General features: G+C 45.9%; 1 protein-coding gene across 3 annotated transcripts in view; it reads left to right on the plus strand.

Annotated features, from left to right (window-relative positions):
• Positions 1–16,980, plus strand: part of KCNB2 (potassium voltage-gated channel subfamily B member 2) — a 182,120-nt gene extending 165,140 nt beyond the window's left edge. For all 3 annotated transcript variants that reach the window (XM_064154631.1, XM_064154630.1, XM_064154632.1), the window contains exon 3: positions 14,464–16,980. In XM_064154631.1, coding sequence (XP_064010701.1) covers positions 14,464–16,626 — 2,163 coding nt within the window. In that variant the 3' untranslated portion in view covers positions 16,627–16,980. The remainder of the gene's footprint in view (positions 1–14,463) is intronic.
• The last annotated feature ends 444 nt before the right edge of the window (positions 16,981–17,424 follow it).

Below are 17,424 nucleotides of genomic sequence, written 5' to 3' on the forward strand. Positions count from 1 at the left end.
TTCATTCAACGTTCTGTAGGTACTCCTAATTTTGACATATCCATATTCTGTGGGTAACTGTTCACAGAATCACAGAATGCCAGGCTGGAAGGGACCCCAAGGATCATCCGGCCCAACCTTTCTAGGCAATAGCAGAATCAAAATGATCTGGCTCAGCACCCGGTCAAGCTGAGTCTTAAAACTGTCCAGTGTAGAGGACTCCACTGCTTCCCTTGGGAGCTGATTCCAGTGTCTGACTGCTCAGGGGAAACATCTTCTGGAGTGCAATGGGAGTCAGAGAATCACTGAATTCTAGCAGAGAAGTCAGTATTGAAAGCCTTTTATACTGCTTTTCCTGAAAAAAAAAATAGATCTGGTGTAAGGTGTTGTAATAGAATCATAGAATCAACTAGGTTGGAAGAGACCTCCAAGATCATCCAGTCCAACCTAGCACCCAGCCCTATCCAGTCAGCTAGACCATGGCACTAAATGCCTCATCCAGGCTTTTCTTGAACACCTCCAGGGACGGTGCCTCCACCACCTCCCTGGGCAGCCCCTTTTATCCTTGTTATTTTGACTATTAATGCCTGGCTGTTGGCTCAGTGCTAAATAAATCACAGTGTGCTATTACATGAAAATCATTTCTGTACAGCTGGATTTGGAGCTGAGCTGCTTGTTGGAAGACCTCTGTTCCATCTTCCTGGCAAAGAGCACTGCTGAAAAGGGATCAGGTGAGGAATGCAGTCAGAAGTGCTACGAAGTGATGTGTTTGGAAGAACACCACAGCACTTGAGTGAGGAGGGGGTGTGTTCCAGGGACCTCATCACGTTGAGCTAACTGGGTGCATTTGTTATCCAAGTGCCTCCCAGAAATCCTCAGAACCTATGGAGCTGTAACATGAATGTTTGCATCTTTGTTGTCATTTCTGAGCTTTCCTTTTTTGCCATTCTTCCCTGGGTGAGAGTCTGGGAGGAATCAGTAGGAGCTGAAATGATTGCCATAAGGGGAAGCGCAACCCCGTGGCAAAGTAGTGTGCAGTAAACCAGGAAGGAATCCACCACAACACAGTGCAGAATCTATAGGTCGTGGAGGTGTTGGGTAGAAAATTGGACTTGATGATCTCAGAGGTCTTTTCCAACCTTCATGATTCTATGACTCCATAACAAAGCTGTCTTTTCCAGTGGAGTGCTTCTGTCCCAGTCCAAAGGTCGCCTAACTGTATGCTCTTAATTACTCTCAAAAGCACTAGCAATCCAAATTAAGCTCCACAAATATGATGTCTGACTGACTCAGACTCTCAGAGCTCACATAAATTGATTAAATCTCCCAATCCAATCCGCTTTGTTACTTTTGGCACATCTGCAGTTTGTTTTGTGTCATAAAACGTTGCATAAAGGGCTCAGTAAATTGCATTTAGCACCATGCCAGCAGTGTAGCTTGCAAGGCTAAATGCTCTCAAATTAAGCTTTTCTGGCAGATTTAGAGATGTTTTGCATAGATCTCTCTCTAAGTGTACATATATAGAAACATAGAATGGTTTGGGTTGCAAGTGACCTCCAAAGGTCATCTAGTCCAAACCCCCCACACCCCACAGTCAGCAGGGACATCCTCATCTAGATCAGGCTGCCCAGAGCCCTGTTGAGGCTCATCTTGAATAACTCCAGGGATGGGGCCTCAAGCACTTTCCTGTGCAACCTGTTGCAGTGTTCCACCACCCTCATGGTGCAGAATTTGTTCCTAACATCCAATCTAAACCTACTCTTTTCTGGTTTGAAGCCATTGCTCCTTGTCCTATCACGACAGGACTTTGTAAACAGCCTCTCCTCCTCCAACTAATCACAGGATCTCAGGATATCTTTGGTTGGGGGAGACCTCCAAGATCATCCAGTCCAACCTTCAACCCAGCAATGAAGAGTCTATGCTAAACCACGTCCCTAAAAAAGGGTCAAAAGGCTAATGGGGAGGAAAGGTTCAGGGTAAATCTGCACTAAATGACTGATAAATGCTTCTGAGACGATTTGGCTCAAGGCACACAGCTTTGATCAAAGTGTCCTTACTCCAAGAGGAAACAAAAAGCACAGCTGCCCAAATAGTCTGCAACTGTGGCTGATCACAAGCTGAGAAGCTCAAGAAGAAGAAGAATCCAACTTCAGCTTTTTAGTGTCTCTCACATTCAGTTAAGAGATTTACTCAGTGTCTGTAGCAATGCTGTCTATAGCAGTGATAACAGCATTAAACAGTGCAGGTTCCACTATGTGTGTGTGTAGTACATATATGAATGCTGACAGGTGCTGCAGTGGAAATATAAGTGAAGATCAGCCTCACTTGCTCTTCACTTCAGAAACAATACAGAATGTAATGGAGGAAAAAAAAAAGGCAACTCATAACCCATTTCAGGTTTTGGAAATAATGTTAGAATCCATTTGGAATGGAAGGCTACTTAGGAGGAGAGCAAAAGAATTCATCCCACTGTATAGAACATAAATAAGTTAGACATGTATTTTCACCATCTACTGCTCTGATGAAACCTCAGGACTTGTAAAGAGCAGTTTAGTGAAAGAGGAAATCAGAGATCTGGGGACTCTGCTGCAGAGTCTGTACTCTAGAGGCAGTGTTCTGCTGGTTTTGATGTACATTTTGTACAGTTTAGATTCAGTGTCTAAAAGACTGTGAGAGGTAAGTCGTCTGAGCAGCTATCTTTGTCCTGCTCATCTGTACAGCACATGAACAGCTGGAATGAAATCTTTGTAAGAGAGGTGAAATGGTAATTGCAGGTAGTCACAGACAACCCTCCAGTCTTTTGCTGCAGAATACTACCACAGCTGTAAACAGATCACTTTTAACATTAAGCTCATGCTGGGGGAATTATTTTACTCTGTTACAGGAGCCTACCACCAAACCTGCTATGAGAAGTGGCTCACTCTATTTCAAGTCCTGCTTCTACAGCCTCTGCATGGGTTCTGGAGGGATGCTGCCCATTGTTCTCAGCTGCAGTTTTATCTCTGACACAACACAAAGGCTTGCAGAAGTTTTATTCTTCTCATGTACCATCTCTATGGTAATGCTGGGACTAACAGCAGCAGCTCCCTTTCACATTTGTTATAGAATAGAATCGTAGAATCAACCAGGTTGGAAGAGACCTCCAACATCATCCAGTCCAACCTAGCACCCAGCCCTAGCCAGTCATCTAGACCATGGCACTAAGTGCCTCAGACAGGCTTTTCTTCAACACCTCCAGGCACGGTGACTCCACCACCTCCCTGGGCAGCCCATTCCAATGCCAATCACTCTCTCTGCCAACAACTTCCTCCTAACATCCAGCTTATACTTCCCCCAGCACAGCTTGAGACTGTGTCCCCTTGTTCTGTTGCTGGTTGCCTGGCAGAAGAGACCAACCCCACCTGGCAACAGCCTCCCTTCAGGTAGTTGTAGCCAGCAATGAGGTCCCCCCTGAGCCTCCTCTTCCTGCTCAAAAGGAAGCTGTTGTCTTCCTGTGCATCATTTATGCATCTTTCAGTACAGTTAAGTGTTACCCAGTTTAAGAAGCCCTGGACCAAAGCAAGTCGCTTTACTTGCTTTACTCAACAGCTAACCATAATGTTTTTATTGTTGTTTTATTCATACCCAAGCAGTATATGTTTGCAGCCAAGAAAATGTTCAAAGTAGGATAATCAAACCTGAAAATGTGCTAAAGGGATACAAGCATGAACTCAAGCTTCCGACCCAACCAGGACCTCTGACGGTCTGGAAGTGCTTTTATTCATATTAGGAAGTTCTGATTCTTACATCCAGGAATCCTTGTTGTACAGCTACTTAGGAGCCCTTCCTGCCCCAAGTGAGAGTTAACTTCCACATCTGTAGAGAAGCAGAAAAGATGAATTTCTCCATTGAAGGACCTGAAACAGAGAACCTTCCCTAGACCTTGGAATAGCATGGGCTTGATTCTTGGGCTGTAACGTAGCCCCAGCTGTTTGGGAGCTGGTTACTGTTCCAGACTGAAACTAGCACAGGGAATCTGCTTATGTGGCCATCAATATCTAATGAACCTTATTCAAATGACATCTGTCAACTAGGCAAGGCTTCATGGGCATCTGTTGTTCTCCCAACTGGCATTCAGTTGGCTTTATGCGTGTGAGGTATGGCTCAGATAGCAGCACTCTTGCCTCCCTCGTCACAAGTATAAATAACCATGTGTACTGCTTAAGCTTTCAGCAGTAACATGCTTGACCCTGGAGAGATTTGACCTCCTGTCTATCAGCATGGTATCAGCTGTTCTCATCTGTTTCAACTCAGCATTCAGCTCTAGAAGTCACAAATAAGGCATCTGCATTGAAAGGTGTCAGAGGTTCCTTCCCTGGCTGTGTTATGGTCGTTACGGTGGCTGGTTTGTAGGTGTTAAGGCAGCTAACCACACACAAACCAGGCACATACAGAGTGTGTCTTCTTAAATGTTTCTGAAGAGGAAGCTCCTTCACACACAGGTGAACATGAACCAGCAGTCTGCTTAGGTGATCAAAAGGCCAACAGCATCCTGGCCTGGATTAGCAACCAGTGTGGCCAGCAGGAAGAGGAAAGTGACTGTCCCTCTGTACTGGGCACTGGTGAGGCCACACATTGAATACTTGATTCAGTTTTGGGACCCTGACTACAAGAAAGACATTGAGGTGCTGCAGCATGTCCAGAGAAGGGCAAGGAAGCTGGTGAAGGGTCTGGAGAACAGGGCTGGTGAGGGGCAACTGAGGGAACTGGACTTGTTTAGTTTGAAGAAGAGCTGGCTAAGGGGAGACCTCGTTGCTGCCTGCTAATCCCTGAAAGGAGACTGGAGTGAGGTGGGCTTTGGTCACTTCTCCCTAGCATCAGCTTATAGAATGAGAAAAAATGGCCTCAAATGGTGCCAGGGAAAGTTTAGGTTGGGTATTAGGAAAATGTTCTGCAAGAGTGGAACAGGCTGCCCAGGGAGGTGGTGGAGTCACCATCCCTGGAGGTGTTCAAGAAACCTGTGGACATGACACTTTGGGACATGGTTTAATGGCCAGGGTGGTCTCAGCTTGATGGTTGGACTGGATGATCTCAGAGGTCATTTCCAATGAAATGAGGTCTGTGAAAAGTGAGGCTGTAGATACGATATCCCAGTACCTGAAGGGGGCTGCAGGAGAGCTGTGGAGGGACTTTTCACAAGGGCTGCTAGTCACAGGCTGAGGGACAATGGCTTTGAGCTGGAAGAGGTAAGATTTAGACTGGAGATTAGAAGAAATTATTTAGAGTGAGGGTGGTGAGACACTGGCACAGGTTGCCCAAGGAGGTTGTGAATGCCCCCTCCCTGGAGGTATTCAAGGCTAGGCTGAGTGAGGTCTTGAGCAAGCTGGTCTAGTGGGAGATGGCCCTGCCCATGGCAGGGGGGCTGGAATGAGATGATCTTTAGTGTCCCTTCCAATCCAAACCACGCTGGCATCCCATGGAGAAATGAATGGTGCCTGTTTAAGCAGCCATCTTACTGAGTAAAATTTATCCTGTGGCTGGGTTTTAAATTGTACTGCTGCTCCTGTAATGCTGCCAAGTGAAGTTGTAAAGGTGGTTTTGGTTTCTCTAAGATTTTGATGTAAAGCAAGGGGGCTCTTTACAGCCAGGATTACTGTGGGATCAGATTCTGAAGCCTCTCCTGATGTATAAATTATTGAGCAGAGAAGTATATATCATGCTGGTAATGTTACAGCCATACAAATGCATTCTGGCTTCAGCCATTTGATCAATTCTAGCTTTGTCAGCCAGCAAAGGGCATAGTAATTTATATGGGATTATCAGAGCAGTATTTCACATGCCTTAATAGGTCTTACCTCCCTCTAACTTCTGTCCTTCAGTGCATCTAAATAACTTGAGGTTTGCCACCTCCTGCAAAACTCAGTAATGACTGCATAGAGCCCAGAGAGAGAAAGGTCAGGAAGCATCTGAAGGCTCGCTCATTGGAGCTGCTTTAAACACCACCAAACTCAGGTCAGATTGTGATCCCTATACCTGTTTTACAGCAGCCTTTGGCCCATGAAATTAGGGAGGGTACTCCAGCTAAGTCGTGTGTGTCTTTGTGCACTGCAGAGAGCCAGGTATGGTCAATTCATCCACAGCAGGCACAGCCTACTGCAATTTAATCTCCTTCCACCAAGGGGCCAAGGCTTGGGTTGCTCAAGTGCTAATATGCTAATCACAAGTGCTGGTACCGAGGTTAATGTGCAGCCTTTGCTTTGGTAATTATCACTAAGGCTGGCTCACACATCAATGGCAAATTGATTAAACCCTTGAGCAATTGTAACACCTTCTGGCAAAAGTGTACAATTCTGTCCTAAACTAAATCTGACAGAGAAATAATTCCAGTCATTTGTCAAAAGCAAAAGCAGGTGGGACCTCCAAAATAAATAGTGCTTTTTCTTTCCAGCTACAGAGTTAGAACCTTAATAAATTTTAATAAAAGAACAATGCTTTGCAGTGGAGAGAGGCCTGCAGCTCTCACTGTTTGACAGTGTTCCAGGGGAGACGTTTTCCTTTGATGTAAAGGGAAAAAAGAAACCCAACAAATCCTAATCCCTTGCATCTGCTCTTCCAGATTGGGAGTGCAGTTTGTGACCTTACTGACATTGTTGATGTTTAACACTTTCAATGCAGTTTCATTTCATAGAATCATAGAATCAGCCACGTTGGAAGAGACCTCCAAGATCATCCAGTCCAACCTATCCTCCAGCCATATCCAGTCAACCAGACCATGGCACTAAGTACCTCATTCAGTCTTCTCTTGAACACCTCCAGGGACGGTGACTCCACCACCTCCCTGGGCAGCCCATTCCAATGCCAATCACTCTCTCTGGCAAGGACTTAGGTGTTCAAGAAAAGCCTGGATGAGGCACTTAGCGCCATGGTCTAGTTGACTGGATAGGGCTGGGGGATAGGTTGGACTGGATGATCTTGGAGGTCTCTTCCAACCTGGCTGATTCTATGATGATTCTATAACTTCCTCCTAACATCCAGCCTAGACCACCCCGGGCACAACCTGAGACTGTGTCCACTTCTTCTGTTGCTGCTTGCCTGGCAGAAGAGACCAACCCCCAACTGGCTACAACCTCCCTTCAGGTAGTTGTAGCCAGCAATGAGGTCACCCCTGAGCCTTTTTTGCACTTAGCAATGATCATCGTAGTGAAAACCTTACTGTAAGTGGAAGCATCAGAGGCTGTGCATCTGTTTCTTTCTTTCCTGGCACCATCTTATTGTTTGGTTCTCTGATTTCCACTGAGAGAGGTTTGGAAGCTGTGTTCCTCTTTTATGCTTTCACATGCCTTCAGGGGAACATCTTACCCAAACCGTGCTGCTCTGAAGCAAGCCTCCTGCTGATGAAAATCCATAGAAGTTGCTTTTTATCTTGCTGAGTTACATACAGTCTTTTCCCCTACAGATGCATTAAATATGCACACTATCACACAGTGCTATATGAGTGTTTTCTCTCATGAATCAAATTTGGTGTCAGATTGTAGTTGTCATATGTACCTTGGAAAATGTGTTTGTGATAGTGATGAAAACATCTGTGTTGGCTCAGCCCAAGCTCATAGGTCACTCAGCAATCCCTCCCATTTTGGAAGTATCAGGAGGGTCACCTACAGCAAAAGGGTCCTGTGCAAAGCTGGTTATGGGTAAATCTGGTCTCAACAACTGTCTTCCTGCTTCTAGACTTGCATGTTTCATCTGTATCACTCTTCTGAAGTACATTATCAAGCATATTGGTTTCATTTACCTGCCTCTGGAAAAGAGCCTGGAAGTGAACCAGGATTTGGAAATGAAGCAGGAAGCAGGAGCATATTTATATAGAATCACAGAATCAGTCAGGGTTGGAAGGGACCACAAGCATCACCTATTTCCACTCTCCCTGCCATGCCCAGGGACACCCTACTCTACATCAGCCTGGCATTAAACACCTCCAGGGATGGGGCCTCAACCACCTCCCTGGGCAACCCATTCCAGCCTCTCACCACTCTCATGATCAACAACTTCCTCCTCACAGCCAGCCTGAACCTACCCATCTCCAGCTTTGCTCCATTCCCCCCAGTCCTGTCACTCCCTGATATCCTGAAAAGTCCCTCCCCAGCTTTTTCATAGGCCCCCTTCAGATCCTGGAAGGCCACAATAAGGTCACCTGGAAGCCTCCCTTTCTCCAGACTGAACAGCCCCAACTCTTTCAGACTGTCCTGGCTTGCATTAGAAACAGTGTGGGCAGCAGTGACAGGGAGGTGATCGTCCCCCTGTACTCAACACTGGTGAGGTCACACCTTGAGTGTTCAGTTCTGGGTCTCTCACTACAGGAAGGACATTGAGGGTCTGGAATGTGTCCAGAGAAGAGCAGTAAGGCTGGAGAAGGACCTGGAGCACCTGGGCAGAACGTCTGAGGGAGCTGGGGTTGTTCAGCCTGGAGGAGGCTTAGGGCAGACCTCATTGCTGTCTACAACTACCTGAAGGGAGGCTGTAGCCAGGTGGGGTTGGTCTCTTCTCCCAAGCACTGAGCAACAGAACAAGGGGACACAGTCTCAAGTTGTGCCAGGGGAGGTCTAGGCTGGATGTTAGGAAGAAGTTCTTCCCAGAGAGATTGATTGGCATTGGAATGGGCTGGAGCCTCCCAGCCCATTCCATCCCTGGAGGTGTTTAAAAGGAGACTGAATGAAGCAATTAGTGCCATGGTTTAGTTAATTAGAAGGTGTTAGGTGATATGTTGGACTGGATGATCTTGAAGGTCTTTTCCAACCTGGTTAATTCTGTGGTTCTGTGCTTTGATTAGTGCTTCAGACTGAAGAGTCACACATTTTCCACTCCAGGGCTTTCACATGCACTGCTGCCCCTTGTCATGAGCATCATGCAAAACAAAGAATCACACTGTCCCTACATCAGACTTTTGGTTTTCTGGCAGTGATGTGGGCTTCAGGAGGTAGAAGAAAACATAATCAGTGTGTAGCTAGAAGCAGCTATAAAAACCCCAAAGCCTCCATTCCACACCTTCATCCTAAATTGCCAAACCCTGGCAGTTAAAAGAAAAACAAAATTGAATGATGAAATTGCCAGCTACAAAATCTGCTTCCTGAAGCACAGCCAGAGTGCAGTGCATTTGTTCTGTGTTCAAGGGGGCTTTGAAGATTACTTTTATTGTCCATAACTTCTGTGCAAATACTGTGCTGTAGCTGTTCATACCTGACAAATACATTTTCAGCTTTATTTCTTGTCTGAAGCTTGATTAAGTTCTAGAAACTGTTCTGTAGGGCTGCAGTCGTGGACAACTCTGTGATTTCTGTTTGGGCCATCAGTCTGACAATAAGGAAGATCTGACAAGCAGTTTGAGACTTCTTTTGCAGGTGTTTGACACTGGTTTCCCTTCCTACAATCAGCTCCTGATTGTTCATGCATTTGGAGAGCAGCTGTGTCTAACAGCAGGTCATGCCAGGGTAAGGCCTGATAGTTCTTTCTGCTAGTTCATGTTCTGCTTGGCTCCTGAAGTGGCCACCCTCTGAGCAGGTGGAACCCAGTGGCATTGGACTCGTGATTCTCAGAGAAAAGCCATCCATGCCTCTCACCACAGTGCTTCTGGAGCATGAATGTGGACTGACAAGGAGCTCACCTATGACTCCACTTAACAGCAGGAGAAACAGCCACAGCAGATGGAAGTGTGAGCATGCAGAGTTGCTCTGTAACACCTGGCTGTCCTTGATGCAGTGCTTGCTCCAGATGGAGAAGTTCTGGTTCCAACATAGGCTTGTGCCTCAAAGGCAAAAAATATAGCCCCCGAGTACTGCTTGGGTTCATGTGGGCACAGCTATCACCTAAAAATGCACAACATATTTCTCTTCTAACATAAGACCCTTACACAATTTAATTAGCACAAAGCACAACCAGAAATCCTGACAGCTTCTGTTACTCTACCAAGCACCTGACTTGGCTGGAACAGCCCACAGACGAATGCTCTGAGGCAGTTCAGGGCTTAGTGCAGACCCAGTGTATGTTTTTTTCCAGGGCAACAAAGCTGGTGAGGGTCCTGGAACACAAACCCTATGAGGAGAGGCTGAGGGAGCTGGGGGTGTGCAGCCTGGAGAAGAGGAGGCTCAGGGCAGACCTCATTGCTGGCTACAACTACCTGAAGGGAGGCTGTAGCCAGGTGGGGTTGGGCTCTTTTGCCAGGCAACCAGCAACAGAAGAAAGGGACACAGTCTCAAGTTGTGCCAGGGGAGGTCTAGGCTGGATGTTAGGAGGAAGTTGTTGGCAGAGAGAGTGATTGGCATTGGAATGGGCTGCCCAGGGAGGTGGTGGAGTTGCCATCCCTGGAGGTGTTCAAGAAAAGCCTGGATGAGGCACTTAGTGCCATGGTGTAGTTGACTGGCTAGGGCTGGGTGCTAGGTAGGATGGGATGATCTTGGAGGCCTCTTGAACCTGGTTGATTCCATGACTCTCTGACTATATATATATAAACATATATATCTCTCTCTATATATATATATATATATTCTTTCTGATGAGCTAATCCAAGATCTCAAGTATAAAGACATGCAGGAAAACAGGGTCAGAAGGCTAGGCCCTGATATTAACCACATGGGTGACTGCCCTAGGAGCAAAAGGATAAAGCTGGGAAACAACGAACAGAAATCTATCACAATCTTACAAACCCAAGAAGTACTCCTTTCTGAAGTTGCATCTCTTCACCTTAGGAATATTGAAAATAATAGAAATTTGACATCATTTTGAATCTGGTGATCTCTTCTGTAAAGTTTTAGAATTAGAGCAGCCATCTCTCTCCCACCTGTTTCTCAAATGATGAGGAGAATACCCATGTCTGAGCCGAATTGTGTCATGTTGGCATTTTCAGTTAGGTGTGAATGTTTCTGTGGTGGTTTGGGTGTTCCCTGCCCCTCCTACACTTTGGACATCACTCAGACTAGACTCAGAAGGCTCTGGGAATTGAATGAAGCTTCTATTTACAGCTTAGCTCAATATACAAGCAGATATTTACAGTAGATACAGAAATAAGACAAGGTAAAAGGTAATACAGAAACACAACAGCCCTCCCAGAAACCTGAGTCCCCAGGAGGGGCTCCCAATTGCCCTTCCACCTTCTCCTACCCCTCATCCTTACCCCAGATGTTGCCTTGTGCCCCAAGAAGGAATGTAGTGTCAGCCAGGGGGGTTAGGAAGCAAAGTGGATTAATCAGAGAGACAGAGGGTGAGGTTAGAGAGAAATGCAGCTCAAAGCCCAGGCAGTGCTCAAACTGCCTTATCTATGTTTATGGTCCTGTTCTTATACATCTCAGCAAGCCTGTGAGTGAAGTAGTCATCAGCACTGTTTCTCTTTCACAGCCTGTAATCTAGTTCTTCTCACCTAAACATTCTAGCTAGCTTCAAACTAGCACAGCTTCAAATCATCTTCATTACTCCTCTTGAGAGCTAGAGATACAGGAATAATATCCCCTTATACATCCTGAACTAGAGGACACAGTCTCAAGCTGTGCCAGAGCAGGTTTAGGCTGGACATTAGGAAGAAATTCTTCATGGAAAGAGTGATTTCCCATTGGAATGGGCTGCCCATGGAGGTGGTTAGTTAATTAGAGGGTGCTGGGTGATAGGTTGGACTTGACCCTAGAGATCTTTTGCAACATGGTTAATTTTGTGATTCATGCAGCAGGGAAGATAATTCTTCCAGCATGACTTGGAGTTTCCTGAGGCCTTCTGTAGAAGTCGAATGCTCCAGCCTGTGTTTGTAAGGTGCTGCTGCGAGCCATCCCTCATGAAGCTGTCCTACGTTCACTACCTTTTCACATAGGTGTCCAGAGAACCCCACCAACTGCCCTTTTGTCCTCTGGCATCCTACAGGACATTTCATGGGGGCCATTTGCAGAGTTGCTTAGCGGCCAGAACTCTCACTAAAGCTTCCAGGGGCTTAGGTTGGTCAGAAATCAGAAGGGATTGCCAAGAGCATCAAGCTGGCGTTTCTACAGCCATGTCTGTTCATTCCATGGGAAATAAAGGGGTGCTTCCTGACTGCGTTGAGACCAAGGGAACGGTGAGTGCCTGTCAACAACTGCCTGATAAAACAGGGACATCTACTGGCTGCAGCATGAAATCAGGATTGCCAAACCGTCTTTTGTGGAGCACCACACGAATCATAGAACTAGCCAGGTTGGAAGAGACTTCCAAGATCATCCAGTCCAACCTAGCACCCAGCCCTATTCTGTCAACTAGACCATGGCACTAAGTGCCTCAGCCAGGCTTTTCTTCAACGCCTCCAGGGATGGTGACTCTTGAATCTCACAAATGCAAGTGTATGTAGTAGTGAGGAAAGGTATCATTCTGGGCATATTTCCAGCAGAAGTCTGAATTGCTTGTGAGGGGAAAGGGAGAAAGAAAGGCAAGGCACTTTACAGCCAGCAAAAAGGAAGGCAGTAGAGACATGCAGGCCTTTAACTCCATGGGACTGTACTGTAAAAGAGGAAACAACAGACTGGATTCCTTTCCCTAACAATTCTCTGATTCCACATATGTGGGAAATACTGGCATGAGCCTGTGTAGATCTATGGATTGATGTGGGTGTTTTAGATAGAGCTGCAGTGTTGAAATATAGAGATATTGACAGAAGGCCAAAACAGAAAAACATATTTGATGAGTGTGAGTCAAGATTGTTTCTGAATTTTGTGCCTACCTAAATCTCAAATCCATCTAAGCAGCACATCTCTTTGGTAGATACCAGCAGTCTTCAGCTGGGCAGTGGGAGGCCATCCTTAGGCACTGTATTCTAGCACTACAAGACTGTGCTAGTTTGAAGCTAGCTAGAATGTTTTGATGAGAAGGACTAGACTACAGGCTGTGAAAGAGAAAACAAAGGTGATGTCAACTTCACTCATAGGCTTGCTGAGAGGTATAAGAACAAGAATCCAAACACAGGTAAGGGAGTTGTTCTTGGGAGCTCTGAGCTGCATTTCTCCCTCTAGCCTCTCTGCTGCCTCTGTGATTAATCCACTTTGCTTCCTAACCCCCTGGCTGAACCTCCTTTCTTCCTTGGGACTGGGGTAAGGTTGAGAGGGGTGGGAGAAGGTGGAAGGGCAGTTGGGAGCCCCTCCTGGGGACTCAGGTTTCTGGGAGGGCTGTTGTGTTTCTGTATTACCTTTTACCTTGCATATTTCTGTCTATAACTGCATATACTGTAAATATCTGCTTGTATATTGAGCTAAGCTGTAACTAATAAGCTTCATTCAATTTCCAGAGCCAGCTGAGTCTAGTCTGGGTGATTTCCAAAATGGGGATGTGGGGGGGGGGGAGGGGAGCAGGGAACACCCAAACCATCACAAAGACAGTCACAGTCCTTGGCAGAAAGATGACAGAAGGCAGAACAGTGCAAACAATACGGTTACATTAGTCTCAAGTGTAGAGTTCTGGTTAATCATCTGAGGTCTGAGCTGTAAATAAGCTCCATGAAAACTAAATGGCAAACACAAACAGTGAGAACCAAGAAATTCAATTTCTAATTTCCACAGCACTTGTTTTTTTTTTTTAAGATCAGTTCCATCCAGCTGGTTTAAGTTGAATATTAATATCAAAATGAGTAGTGCCAGAATAAATCTGTACTTTGAGTGTGTTGATTTGCCCCATTATATCCATTCATCAGCCTTCACTCAGACTTCTCAGAGCTGAACAATTGGGGGCTGATTTTTCATTACTCCTGCTTGTTTAGCCCCACCATGATTTGCTATGAGCTTTAAGTAATTAATTTAATGGCAAGCAGCAAAAAGCAAGCTCCCACCTCTGCTGAGACTCCAGCCCTACTTTGTCTGAGACACAGTGTGTCAGCATGACCTTCATTTTGCTGCTATTATCTGTACAAATGGTATACTGCCCACACTTTCATGTATTTAGGGTGACAGGAAAAAAGAGTTCTACAGGGCATGTGGGAAGACCACGACAGCACACTACTGCATTTTGTCGACAGCAAGCTGGAGATGAGCCAGCTTGTACCCAGGTGGCCAAGAAGGCCAACAGGCCAACAGCATCCTGACCTAGACCAGCACTAGTAAGGCCAGCAGAACCAGGGCAGGGATTGTCCACCTGCACTGGACACTGGTGAGGCCACACCTTGAGGACTGGATTCAGTTTTGGGCCCCTCACTAGAAGGACATTGAACCGTTTCTTTCCTTCACTTGTTGATTTGCAATAACTGTCACCTCCCACTGTAATTAAAGCACGCCAAGAGCATCCGTGGGTTGGTCTCTGAAATGAAGGGGCTTATGGCAGGCAGTAAAACCAGCAGGCTGTGAGCACGTCCAAGGTGATTCCAACGTGCAAAAACCAACAGGAAACAAGGAATGCAGCAGCCAAAGCAGCTTCCACCATCCTGACTTTATGTGCCACGTGCACATTTGAAAGGACTTACGCCAGCCCTGCCACTTGGACCACTCTAACCCAAACACTGTTTGTTTTGTTTTCCAGATTTTGGCCATTGTGTCCATTCTGTTCATCGTACTGTCCACTATCGCTTTGTCTCTCAACACCCTGCCAGAGCTGCAAGAAATAGATGAATTTGGGCAGCCAAACGACAACCCTCAGCTAGCACACGTTGAAGCTGTCTGCATTGCTTGGTTTACCATGGAGTACCTTTTGCGTTTCCTGTCCTCACCCAATAAGTGGAAGTTCTTCAAAGGCCCCTTAAATGTCATTGACTTGCTGGCTATCTTGCCATACTACGTCACCATCTTCCTCACCGAGTCCAACAAGAGTGTCCTGCAGTTCCAAAACGTCAGGCGTGTGGTGCAGATATTCCGTATTATGAGGATCCTAAGGATTCTGAAGCTGGCCAGGCATTCCACAGGCCTTCAGTCGCTAGGGTTCACGCTCAGGCGCAGTTACAATGAGCTGGGCTTGCTGATACTGTTCTTAGCCATGGGAATAATGATATTTTCTAGCCTTGTGTTCTTTGCTGAGAAGGATGAGGACGCTACGAAATTTACCAGTATCCCTGCGTCATTTTGGTGGGCAACAATCACTATGACTACCGTAGGATACGGTGACATTTATCCTAAGACCTTACTAGGTAAAATAGTTGGAGGGCTTTGCTGTATCGCTGGAGTGCTGGTCATAGCCCTGCCTATACCAATTATTGTGAACAACTTCTCAGAGTTTTATAAGGAGCAGAAGAGACAGGAGAAGGCAATTAAGAGGCGAGAAGCACTGGAGCGAGCTAAAAGAAATGGCAGCATTGTCTCCATGAACCTGAAAGATGCCTTTGCTCGCAGTATGGAAATGATCGACGTAGCAGTGGATTCAGGGAAGCCAGGAGAAACAGCCAACTCAAAGGAGACAACTGATGACAACCACCTGTCCCCAAGCCGGTGGAAATGGGCCAGAAGGACAATGTCTGAAACAAGCTCAAACAAGTCTTATGAGAACAAATACCAAGAGGTTAGTCAACAAGACTCCCACGAGCAATTGAACAATGCTGCAGCGTCCTCCAGCCCACAGCACCTCAGTGCCCAAAAACTGGAGATGTTGTATAATGAAATTACTAAGACTCAGTCTCAGCCTAACCTTAATGCTGGTTATCAAGACCAGTCAGCAAAGCCACCTGCGTATGAAGAAGAAATAGAGATGGAAGAAGTTACAGGTCAGAGAGATACGTTGCCAGCTGGACCCATGGACATCATAACGGACATGAGGAGCACATCCAGCATCGACAGCTTTGCCAGCTGTGTGACCGACTTCACGGAAACAGAGAGGTCTCCCCTTTCTCTGTTCCCTGGTTCTCACTTGCAAATGAGATTTCCAGGTGATTCTGTTAACCTGGAAGACAACCAAAGAGTAAGAAGTTCTCAGTTTATACCCTTCACAAAAGACAGAATGTTTTCTCCAACCGATGTCACCTTCGACTATAACCCCATGGAGAGAGCTGTGTTCAGTGATGGCAGTGGATCCCAAATGGTTTTGCACGGTCACCTGCATTTCGACACTGCCACGGAAAGCCCCAAAAGTTCCCTGAAAGGTAGCAACCCATTAAAATCTAGATCTCTTAAAGTTAATTTTAAAGACAATAGAGGTGGTGCTCCACAAACTCCACCCAGCACTGCAAGGCCACTGCCAGTGACGGCAGGAGCAGACTTCACCCAGGCTACCCCGCAGCACATCAGCACCATCCTCCTAGAAGAAAATTCACCCCAAGGTGAACGACCTTTACTCGGTGCTGACGCATCAGCACTTTGTCAGGGACCTGCTAAAAAATCCTCCCCTCTCTTTCCCAAACAAAAGATTTTCACTTTCCCTTCAAAGGAGAGGAGGAGCTTCACCGAAATAGACACTGGAGAAGAAGAAGAGTTTATGGACCTACACGGCATAAAACACGAAAAGCAGCAGGACATCAAGACAAACTGCTGTGGGGATAAACACAGCGATGGCAACCGTTTAGCAGAGGAGCCACAGGTCAGCTCTTCACCCAAAAGCATGAGCCACAACTGTACCCAAGACATTTACCATGCTGTGGGTGAGGTAAAGCCAGAGGGTAACCAAGAAGGTCACAAAATGGAAAACCATTTATTTGCCCCAGATATTCATTCAGGTCCAGGAGAAACTGGTTACTGTCCCACACGTGAAACTAGCATGTGACTAGTTACAAAAGCAATAAAAATCCCCACCCCCCCCTTTTTGGTTTTTTTTTCTTAACCAATTAGCAATGCCTCTGAACTAAAAACATGGAAAGCCTCAAAAAGAGAAAAAAGGAAAAAGAAGTGCATAAAATGCTATTTTTGCATGGCATGGAGAGATTAATTAGTTTAAATACTGTTTCACTAAAAAAAAAGACTGCTTTTTGTAACAAACTGGGGAATAAAAGGGAGGGGGGAGGGGAAATTCCTCAAGAAGAGTGAATCAAATAAAAAGAGCTCTGTTAGGAGCAACATCTGACATTTTTGATCCTTTCACTTCTGGTTGTAGAAAGAGATTTTTTTTAACTGTTTTGACTTTTTGGTTTTTTTTGGGGGAGTCTTTTGGTGGGTTTTTTTTGGGGGGGTCTTTTGGGCTTTTTTTTGGGGGGGGTCGTTTTGGGGTTTGTTTTTGTTCTCTTGGTTACAACGACTTGTAGAATTTGCACACGAAAGGATGAAATGTCAATGCATGCATTCATAAAGATGCAAAACAAGGTGCTTTGAGCTTGCAAAATGCATATATCTGTATATAGTTTTGGGGGGGCTCTGGGGGGGGGGGAGAAAGCCTACTGTTAACAAGGATGTCTTGGGGAAAAAAAAGGAAAGAGCATTTCCTGGGACACAGGTACTTCCTTCACAGCGTGCTGCCTGGAGGTTTTGTACAGACTTAATGTTGCAAAGTTGCAACTTCTACTTAAAGCATCTCACCTAATCTTGCTTTCTGTTAAAAAGCTCATGAGTATACCTGTTAATTATCAGC

Source organism: Pogoniulus pusillus, chromosome 14, assembly GCF_015220805.1.
Source record: "Pogoniulus pusillus isolate bPogPus1 chromosome 14, bPogPus1.pri, whole genome shotgun sequence".
Classification (NCBI taxonomy): Eukaryota; Metazoa; Chordata; class Aves; order Piciformes; family Lybiidae; genus Pogoniulus; species Pogoniulus pusillus.